An 11,114-nucleotide genomic window follows, 5' to 3' on the forward strand; every position below is an offset into this window, starting at 1 on the left:
AAGTGTTGGATGGGGTTGTTTAAAGCAGACCACCACTGGACTCTGGAGCAGTGGAAACCCATTTGTGGAGTGATAAATCATGTTTGGCAGTCTGATGGTCAAGTTTGGGTTTGGCAGATGCCAGGAGAACATTACCTGTCTGACTGCCAACTGTAAAGTCTGGTGGAGGAGGGATAGTGGTATGGGTCTGTTTTTCAAGGTTTGGTCTAAGCTCCTTACTTCCATTGAAGGCAAATCTTAATGCTTCAGCATAACAAGACATATTGGACAATGCTTTGCTTCCAACTTTGTAGGAACAGTTTGGGGAAGTCCCTTTTCTATTCCAGCATGGTTGTGCCCCAGTGCACAACGAAAGGTCCATAAAGACATGGTTGGATGAGTCTGACAAACTTGACTGGCCCGCAGTGATTTGTGACCTCAACCCCATCAAACACCTTTGGGACGAACTGGAATGGAGATTTTGAGCCAGGCCTTCTCGTCCAAAATCATACCTGACACATTCCCACAGAAACACTTCGAAATAAAAGCCTTTCCAGAAGAGTTGAAAATGTTAAAGCTGCAAAGAAGGAACCAAATTCATATTAAAGTCTATGTATTTAAAATGGGATGCCATTAAATTTGGTGTAATGGTCAGGTGCCCCAATACTTTTGTCCATATGTTGAGAGACTAACAAACCCCCCAAATTAGATTCTTGCCAGTTTACATTTGATTTACAGTTACTGCTATCATAAAAATACACTTATATGTAGGATTAAAATTCTACGTGTCACATTTAATGTCCAACAACAAATATTTTAGCAGAATGTATATTTTATTCTGAATTCTTGCACTATTATTCTATTCTACTCCGTCTCTGTAGCACGCATGCGCACAGCAGCGCTCTAACTGCTTTAGTCCTGATTGATTTGTTAGGTTATTTCAAGTCAGGTTTTGGACTTTAATCCCTGCTTTTCTTAACGTCTTTTATGAAACAGCCCCCAGATGTGCTAAAACATTAGCCACATTTAAATCCAGACTCAAAGCTCATCTGTTTAGCCGTGCATTTGTTGAATGAGCACTATGCTAGTTCTGTGTTTTGGAAGTTTTTTTTTTCCGCTCAGTGCAGAAGAGTTTGAACAAAGCTTGAGAATATTTGTTTTTAAGTTTCTTGTTTTTATTATTATTATTACAATTAGTTTTCTCTTTTTTCAACTCCTTATTTTTATTGCTGTGATCGATATTATTATTATTATCATCATTTTTTATGACTATTTTACTTTCTTTCATGTAAAGCACTTTGAATTACCATTGTCTGTGAAATGTGCTATATAAATAAACTTGCCTTGCCATATAGAGTAGATGCTCTAAAAAATGAGAAAAAATGAGCAGTAAAAAATATTGCTAACATTAGCCAAAATCTTGCTTGAGTTTGTGCAGCACCATTTCAATTTCACGTATCAATGAGGATGTCAAAACGTGACATGATTAATAAACATGAAACGCTGCCAATCGTGAGCTGTCTTAAGACATATTTCATACAGTTTGACATAAAAGACACACAGTGATGTCGCACAGCTTGCCTTGGCTCTTACCCAAAATCTCATTGGGGTCGTATCATACAATCTGACAAGCAACACCCGTAACGGAGAGAAAACAATCACACAGTCTTCCTTGTTTCATTTCGGAAGATTGGAGCTTCTGTAATATATTTACAAACCCGCTGACAGCGCTCCCAAACCCGACAAACTGACAAATGTTCTCTGAAATTCAGGGAATTCATCCTTGAATTCCTATGAGTACGGAGCCAAAGACAAATTCAGCTGCAAGTGATGTGAAGTGGGAAAGATTTACACTTCCTGCAGTCAAGAGAGACTTCCTGTCCTGAGGGGGTCACACAGGAGGCACGCTTGGTTGATTTTGGGAGGCAATAAAGTAAACATTGCTGTGTGTCAGACGAGGAAAAGAGTGCGGCATCAAAGAGCAGCTTAGAGGAGCCTCTCTTTCACTCTCTCTGTCTCTCTCTCGCTCTCTGTGGTGAGCTACATGAAGCCGCGGGCTGAGCGGTCTGCGTTCACGCGTGTGTGAGTTCCAGAACACAGCATGACCATGATGTCAAAGCACATCCACTGCCTATTACTCTAACCAGTTAAAACACGCACACAAACACACTTATTTCAAGCATACATGAAATCAAAATGGACCCTATTTACTGGTTTGGTCTTATTGTGCGCAACTCATCAAAAAGCTCCAGCCTACATTTTTCCCTGTTGAACATGTTGAAATAATAGGTCACATTACAGAAGTGAAACGGGTTGCAAATTAAGTGTATGATTTCTGGCTTGCATTTTCAAATGAAACGCAAAAATAATGACTGAAAATAATAGATTACACACTTCATGTTTAATGCAACACTTGCTTGTGTTCCTTCAATTACTATTTAAAGTTCAAAGCTTCAACTCGAATAACAGAAACAACAATAGAAAAAATATGCCAGTGATGGTGGAAAATTTAAATTATAATATTAATAACAAATAAAAAAAATAAATAAAAATGTAATAAATAAATGAACATTTTAATTATTGAATGATTAGATAATAATCACTGAGTAACTGAAATATTTATTTTCTTCTGTTTATTTTAGTCTATATGGCCAAAGCAAAGGTGCCAGTGATATAAATGAACAAATAAACAAAATGTTTTTAAAAATTAATTACTGAATAATTAAAATAAATAAATAAATTCTCTTTTTATTTATTTCACATCATTAAAAATAAACAACAACCTAAAAAGGTGGTACAAATAAAATAATAATATTATAATAATTGATATATGATAATATATATATATATATAATATAATCATTTTAAAATATTTACAAATAAAACCATACAGTACAATAAATAGATGATTTATAATAATGATTGAAATCATTTATTAAAAAATATTATTTTATTTTATATTATTTTATTTTATTTATATTGTGCTGCTTACAGACAGTGTGTCGAATCTGACCACATGCTAAGAGGGGCTTCAGCTCTGCCCATGGTCCAGTGATGGGCAGGTTTACAGCCTACACTTAAATTAAGACCCTCAGCTTAACACACACACACACACAGCAAAGAGCTGCCAAAAGCTTCCAAAAGTGCCAGGCCTGAATAAACATGCAGCGATAAACCCACCACTCCAGCTCAGGACCCCCAGAGCCATCTCTAGCTTTCCCTGCTCAGTAATAATGCATACTAAACAGTGACAACTGGACGTCCAAAAACCTGTCAACTAACAGCAGGCTGACAGAACGCACACTGCCTCCTTCAGCGCAAGCATTCAGAGTTTTAATCTTGAATGTGTCCGGAGTTGCATAATAATATAGTATTGCATAATAATACAGTACAATTTTCTCAATGCATAGAATGCATATTTGCCAAAATGTGCAGTATACAGGCGCTAAATCACATAATGCAGTGTTCAACTTGACCATTCATGTGAAACGCACTGCATACTCGTGAAACACACAGCAACTAGTCAAACTAGCAACTGACCAGCAATGACCAATGAAACTGCGAGAAAACTAAAAAAAATGCAAGAGAAGGCCAAGACAGTGGGTTATGTGAGCAAAAAAGAAACATCACAAACTGCTGCCCACGTCTGCTCAACCACTGTCTCATCCAGACTTTCCAGCCCTCTTTCCCATTCTGTGCAAAATGATCACAAGCTCTTATTCTGTGTTGTTCGTTGACATGTTGTCAGCGGCTAAAGCGCTATGATTTTACAGTGTGTACAAGGGTATTATTAAGCATGATGTGAAGAAGCGGCAACAGCAATTTGATGAAAGACACCAAAGTAGACTAGAAGTGAAATTTAATGTGATAAAAACAACTCTTCCGTCAAATCATATAGTGCATTATTCTAATAGTAATAGTAACTATGTGTGCCGTTGCAGTGTAAATTAAATTAAATCTACATGCTGTATTATGTGGTTAGTACTTATCAAACACCACTGACAAAAAAACACAAAATCACTCACTGCTACTGGCTGGAAACTTTAGTAGCTTTAATAAACAAATTAAATAAATAAAGTTTTGTCTAATGTAAAAATAGAAACTCTGATAGTGGTATTTAAAATAAGACCCATGGGTATTAAAGTGTTTGAATTAATGAATAAAAAGAAAAAAAGAGAAGCATAAAGGGTGTTGTACACTATTTTGGTTACTAAAACTATTAAAAATTGTTTTCATTAACTGAAATAGCGCTGAAATATAACAAAATATTAGATGACTTTAAAAAAACTTTTTAAACTTTAAAGGGGTCATATGATGCGATTTAAAATTTTCCTTTCTCTTTGGAATGTTACAAGTTGTTTGTGCATAGATAAGATCCCTGAAGTTGCAAAGACTAAAGTCTCAAAACCAAAGAGATATTCTTTATAAAAGTTAAGACTCTGCCACGCCCCCCAAAAACGGCTCGTTCAAACACGCCCCCACATGTCTACGTCACGATGTGGGGATATTTGCATAACACCGCCCAAACGTACACGCAAAGAAAGAAGGCGTAACTATTATTCGTGCTGTGGTATTGTTGCTGCCGCCGGCGCCATGTCCTGGAGACGCTGTGTTTCCTTGTGAAAGCGAAACTACTTTGTTTGGGCTTCCAAAAGAGGACACAACTAGAAATCAGTGGTTAAGTTGTGTTTACAACACTGTTCCAGAACAGTACAATGCAAATATTCCAGTGAGTGCAAACTATTTTACGGAGGACTATTTCCTGAACTTGGAAGCTACAGTGCTGGCTTGCACAAAGGCTGTTTCTATAAAGTGGGGCAAGTCCAACTTTGCAAGGACAGTCTGGTGCTTCTGACTCACACCTGTAAGTACATTTCTGCCACTGATGATTAAAACGCGAGTTTTGAGCAGTGTAGAGTAGTGCTTGTTTTTTGTTGTTTCTCTGATCACAAATGCAGACATGGTAAACGCAACGCATAAAAAGACCATATAAGTCATTATAATCAGTAATTATGTCCCCACGGGATGTTCAGCAAATGTTCATTTTTGGGTCAATTATTCCTTTAACAAGTTGCACAATCAAAAAAAAAAGTTTGTCAGTTTGTAGGGCAGAGATGTTTATATTAACTAGTGCAGCAGGACTTATTTGATTTGAGACACCATCTTTAACCTCAATCTGTATTTCCGCATCCCATTTTCTTTGTTTTTTTCACCTCTTCTCAAATCTGTTATGTAAATCTCCTAATCATCCTCTCTCAGATTTGTGCTTTAATTGCTCCACTGCAGTCGTCTGTACACTACAATGTTTCACTGTGGGAATGAAATTAATCCAATACGCAAAAAACAAAACAAATTTAGAGACAAAAAAAAGAGATGGTAAAAAAAGAATGAAATTTGGGAAATGATCTCTGATGAGTTTCCCAGCAGGAAAAGCCCCTCCCCGCTTCTCATTCTCTTTCATCCACACTGTTGTACACTCTTCTCCTTGATCTATCCGTTTCTCCCACTTTTTGATTCTCCAGTGTCCACATTTGTTCTTTCGAAACACCACATGCATTTCTCTCCTACGCGTGATTCCTCCACTAATGAGTTCAAATGAGGCAAAACGCACGCATCACATGAAACACCTAAACACACTCACGCACATACGTGCACACTCGACTTCTCAATAATGAATACAGACCTTGAGGTCCTTTGACCTTGAGGAAAATAAAATATTGAATAGTTGCTTCCAATATGCATGTCTATAGTTGGAGGATATTGTAACATCTAAATGGACCTAAATGGCTCCTTTGTGTTTGTAGAGCAAAGGCTGGGTATGAATCACTTAAAGGTGAAATGTGTCATTTTCTGCACCTCTAGCACTGGTCGAGCAAAAAAACAGATAGTCCACATAATAGTCGACCAGAAGATGCTTGGTTGACCAAAATTCAATTAGTCGCTTAGTTGGAAAAAAAAAAAATCCACATTGGGGAAGTCACGCAGATCGTTAATGGCTGGTCTATGGTAATACAGTACATCGGGCAGGACATCCAAACACTCGCGATTTGAGAAAAAAACAGAGGGGGGGATGCTTTTGAAAACTTTTTTCTCTCTCTACAGGCTCTCTCAATTTCCATGTTTTTTTAAACAACGAATAAATTATATAGAGAAAGTGAGCAAAGAACACAGTATCACAGTAACGAAACTCTGAATTCACTGTTTCAAAGCGCTCCAGTGACAGTCGGATCGCATATCGTGAATCATTTGATTCAGATCGGGACTACAAAGTGCGTATCGCGAATCATTTGATTGATCGGGACTTAGGTTTGCAGGATGTAAAAAATATTTCAGCAGAGACAGGGATGCATAGAGCAGAAGGGGGGAACCCCCCCAGCAAATCGTACCCTGTTCATATATATATCTGTATGAAACAGGCGCATCACGGAGATGACTAGTCAGTGTTGCTGACTTCATCTAAACCGAAACAAAGAAAGCACTTGTTTATCAGTGAATTATTGAAATGTTAATGCAGCCTCCTTTCTGTTTTTCCCTGACAGATTCATAATCATTACTTCTGCCGGTGTGCTGTGGCAAGCTTTATGTGTGCGCTTGAGCACTTATTAGGCTATGTAGGCAACTAAAGGCTCATTATAATGATTTAAATGGTTTATTAATAAACGTGCCATTAGTCGACTAATGCTTAAAATGAACGACTACTAGACGACCAGACAAATCCTTAGTCGAGGGCAGCCCTAGAAATATTATCACTATTTCAACTAACTGTTTTCGATTTAAATATAGTTTGAAATGTAATTTATTCCTGCGATGCAAAGCTGAATTTTCAGCATCATTACTGTCGAAGTCTTTTGTTCTGATCAATCAATTTAATACATCCTTGCTGAAAAAAAGTTTGAACTTTTGAGCAGTATACTGTTTTACAGTATACTGTTTTACAGTATACTGTTTTACAGTATACTATAGTATTTCTTATTTATTATTGGTCATTTAGTGGTAATTTGTTATTTATAAACTTTTTTTTATCTTAAAAAATTGGCTAACAAATGCAATGTCCTGTCCTGTTGTCATGTGTTGGTTTCCGTTTAGTTCCTGTTTGCCCTTATTTGGTTTTTCCTGTCCTAGTTTAGTTAATCATCGTTTATTCCATTCACCTGTTTTGTATTAATCATCTTGTTTGCTCTTTTTCTTGTTCCTTTATTAGTCCTCTGTTCTCCCTTTGTCTGGGCCTGAGTTTAATGTTATTTAACGTTCATTAAAGGAAAGAGTGTGTTGATGCTACTTCGTTCTCGTGATCCTTGTTTATTTTTACTACAACCACTAAATCCCGTAACACCTGTGACGGATTGTTTTTATTTAAACAAGACGTTTTTAGCCAAAATAGCGAAAAGGCTTTAGTTTACATGACAAAAACATTATTAACTACTATTGCTAGTCGATTGCAAATGGTAAAGACCATTTCTAGAAGACATTTTATTGGACAAAAATATATTTTGGAGTTCTGGCTAAGAGGCGGTTCTGTTGTCTTTGTGATTCCTGGGAGATCTTTGGATTTGGATAATAATTATTTATAAAATGTGAAGTAGAATCTGTGTTCACACTTGTGTCAGACAACAAAACTGGAGCCACTGTGAAAACATGATTTGCTACTATTGCTAGTCGATTGCAAGTGGTAGAAAGCATATCCACAAGGATTTTATTGGACAAAAATGTATTTTGGAGTTGTGGGTAAGAGGCGGTTCTGTTGTCTTTGTGATTTCTGGGATATTTTCGATTAGGGATAATTATTCATAAAACATGAAGCAGAATCTGTGTTCACACTTGTCAGACAACAAAACTGGAGTCGCTATGAAAACATGATTCACGCCTATTGCTAATTGATTGCAAGTAATAGAGGGCATTTCTAGAAAGATTGTATTAGACAAAAAATGCATTTTGGAGTTCTGGCTGAGAGATGATACTATTGACTTTGTGATTTTTGGGATAATACTTGTTCAAAAAAATGTGAAGTAAACCTATGTTCACACTTGTGTCAGACAGCAAAACTGGAGTCACTGTTATTAACTACTACTGCTAGTCGACTGCAATTGGTAGAGAGCATTTCTAGAAGGCATTTTACTGGACAAAAAAATGCATAAAAACTATAAATCTGCTACATTAATTTTGTAAACGTTTAAAAGTATGCTTGCTTGCAGATTAACCTCAAAGCTAACAGAAATAGACTAGACTCTCATTTTGATTTCATGAGGTCTCAACCTGCACTGCAACATCTAACCTATTTGTCATGTTAAACAACCCACAGATTCAATAGCTTTACTACAAATCCAATAGGAAAGTTCCCAGTTCATACATCAATGTCAGTGCTTGTGTCTGGCCTCGCGTTTTGCCTTGCAACCGCAACGTTCAAGTTCAGCTTTGTCTCTGAGACAGTTGCCCTCCATTTAGCCATAACCGATTCACAATGCACTTCTGTGGATCGCGCACAGGTAAATGGCACGGCGTGATGAACAACAACACTGACAACAGCATGTCCTGGCCCATCGAATAAACATTTACTCGGATACAGTGTCAGCACAGTGACAGGCAGAGAAGCGGATGCAACATTTATGAGGTGCGCTCTCTGGATCTCGTGTTGGTTTAGCGCCAGACTCTTTAAGCCTTGTGTTCTGTATAAGCAGCTGGCAAACTTACTCAGTGTGAATCGCAGCTAATGCGATCCATCCAGTGCAGCACATTACCGCAGAGTGTGCGCGAGCATCTGGGTTTTTTAGTGCATGCCTTTGTCTGTGCATGTGTTTCTAAATGTGACCAGCAAGCATGTAATTGTGTTTTGCAGTCTTTTTTTTCTGGCGACATCTAATAATTACTGTCTAAGTCCCACGTTTAATAAACTCAGAGGTAATGCAATAGGCTTGATTTATTTATAAAAAAAACTTCCAAATGGACCTTGTAAGCAACCCGCTTAGCAACAAGGAGAGTGCAGACTTGTTTGCAAGCTTAAAAAGTTTTGAAAAATTCTATATAACCTTAAAGGGATAAACATTCTATAACCAAAATCTTGGACAAAAGAGGAATTTTAATGTTTTGGAGAGTCTCTTATGCTCACCAAGTCTGCATTTATTTGATAAAAAAAAAAGAAATATATATATATATATATATATATATATATATTGAAATCTTATTAAAATTTAAAATAATGGTTTTCTATTTTAATATACTGTATTTTAATGTTATTCATTCCTGTGGTGCAAAGCTGAATTTTCAGCATACTCCAGTCTTCAGTGTCACATGATCCTTCAGAAATCATTCTAATAGGCTAATTTGCTGCCCATAAACATTTTTAAAGAATCCTGAAAAAAATGTTTCATGATTTCCACAAAAGCAAAAACTGTTTTCAACACCGATAGTATTAAGGACACTTTTTAAAAAATAATTAAGCACCAATAATAACTGATAATAATCAAGCAACAAATCAGCATATTAGGCTGATTTCTCAAAGATCATGTGACACTGAAGACTGGGGTAATGATGCTGAAATAGGAAACAGTTATTTTTAAATTGTAATAATATTTCATAATATTACAGTTTTTACTGTATTTTTGATCAAATAAATGCAGCCTTGGTGAGACTTCTTTCAAAAATGTATATAAAAAAGAAATTATACCAAAGTTTTGACCAGTAGTGCATATGCATTTCTTTCATCTTGCATTTCTTTTTTGCTCACATAAAATACATTTTCTTTGAAGACACTGACTGTGTATGAACAATGAAAACATTTTTCAAAATATCATCTTTTGTGTTCCACAGAAGACAGAGTCAGCCAGTCACTCCTTTAAAGACAACAATTTCCTGGTCTTATTGTGAAAAATTTGTCAATGCACATTATTCCAAAAAATATGCATTTGTAACTCTTCCTATCACAATTTCTACCAAAAGCTGTTCTGAAATGCCTTTTTTCATATTATATAACAAATCCATTGTATTTTTCATCTTGAATACCTTGTTTCACTCAAAAAGTTGGATTACAGAAGTAAAATGAGTTGCAAACACCGTTTCATCAAATGAAACAAATGAAGTATGTCATTATTTTAAATTAGCCTGCAAGCATAAACAATGAATTACACAAATGTTTACCTTACCCGTCCAATCAGCACCGGTTCTGGTCCACTATATTCCTCAATCACAAAAAACTGGTTCCAGATCCAGCTTCTTCGTCTGCGGGAATGTGAAGGCATTTCATCCAGATTTGGTCCAGTAAAGGTCCTGTGGAAATCACCACCGCTGTCTGACTCCTTGTTGCCCATCATTATAGTTTGCACTTCCTGTCTGCTGCTATTTATCCGAGACGGAGGCTTCAGAAGGACCATTCTGGCATCCGACGGGCTATCCAGAGTGGATTTGTCACGTTTAGTTTCCTCTACTGCAGGAGTTAGTTTAGTGGGAATGAAACGATCTTGAGATATTCTAGATATTTTGGAGTCTGGGGTAAGAGTTGATACCGTTGTCTTTGTGATTTCAGTGATATCTTTGTATTTGGGATAATAATTATTCATATTATATGGAGTAGTCTCTGTGTTCACACTTGTGCCAGACAGCGAAACTGGAGTCACTATGATTTCAAATTCCGATTTTGCAGTTTCTTCAATCTGTGCATGATGCAGTCCTGTTAAAGACTCCATTTTGCTTTTGTTGCTTTTTGGTGAAATCATCAAATGATCCTCGTTTTTCTTTGCCGAACTTGGTGTTCCTGCTGTGTTGGGAAATGGCATCTCACTTTGCCTTTTCTCCATGTCTAGACGCTCCACTTGACTTTCTTTCCTTGTGGTTTCCTCACTCTTCCATCTTTTTAGACGAGCACTGCTTCCCTCGAGCTCTGAGCACACGAACAGAAAGAGCAATGCAGCCCAGATATGGCTACTCATCGTGCCTCACTTTGTTATTAGTCACAATGTTTGCCACAGGGGGAAGAACAATAAGATCGACCTTCACTCACGCTCTGTCTTGCTGTGTGGGTGGCTGCTCCATTCATCTCCTCTTCTTAATTCCTTATTCTTCATGAGTCTCAGTGGTCATTTAGCATCTTATCCGCTTTTTTTGAGGGGATTAGATTTCTCTCTTTAGGTCCGGTTAATCACAGA

The 11,114-nt window shown here is 36.9% G+C and overlaps 1 protein-coding gene across 1 annotated transcript in view; it reads right to left on the bottom strand.

Moving 5' to 3' along the window:
- Positions 1 to 10,898, bottom strand: part of LOC306859385 (uncharacterized protein) — a gene marked incomplete at both ends in the record, with an annotated part of 53,340 nt that extends 42,442 nt beyond the window's left edge. The window contains one exon of the mRNA XM_079400399.1: positions 10,116 to 10,898. Coding sequence (XP_079256525.1) covers positions 10,116 to 10,898 — 783 coding nt within the window. The remainder of the gene's footprint in view (positions 1 to 10,115) is intronic.
- Positions 10,899 to 11,114: the final 216 nt, after the last annotated feature.

The sequence above is a fragment of the Barbus barbus genome (genome assembly GCF_936440315.1).
Source record: "Barbus barbus genome assembly, chromosome: 40".
Lineage (NCBI taxonomy): Eukaryota > Metazoa > Chordata > Actinopteri > Cypriniformes > Cyprinidae > Barbus > Barbus barbus.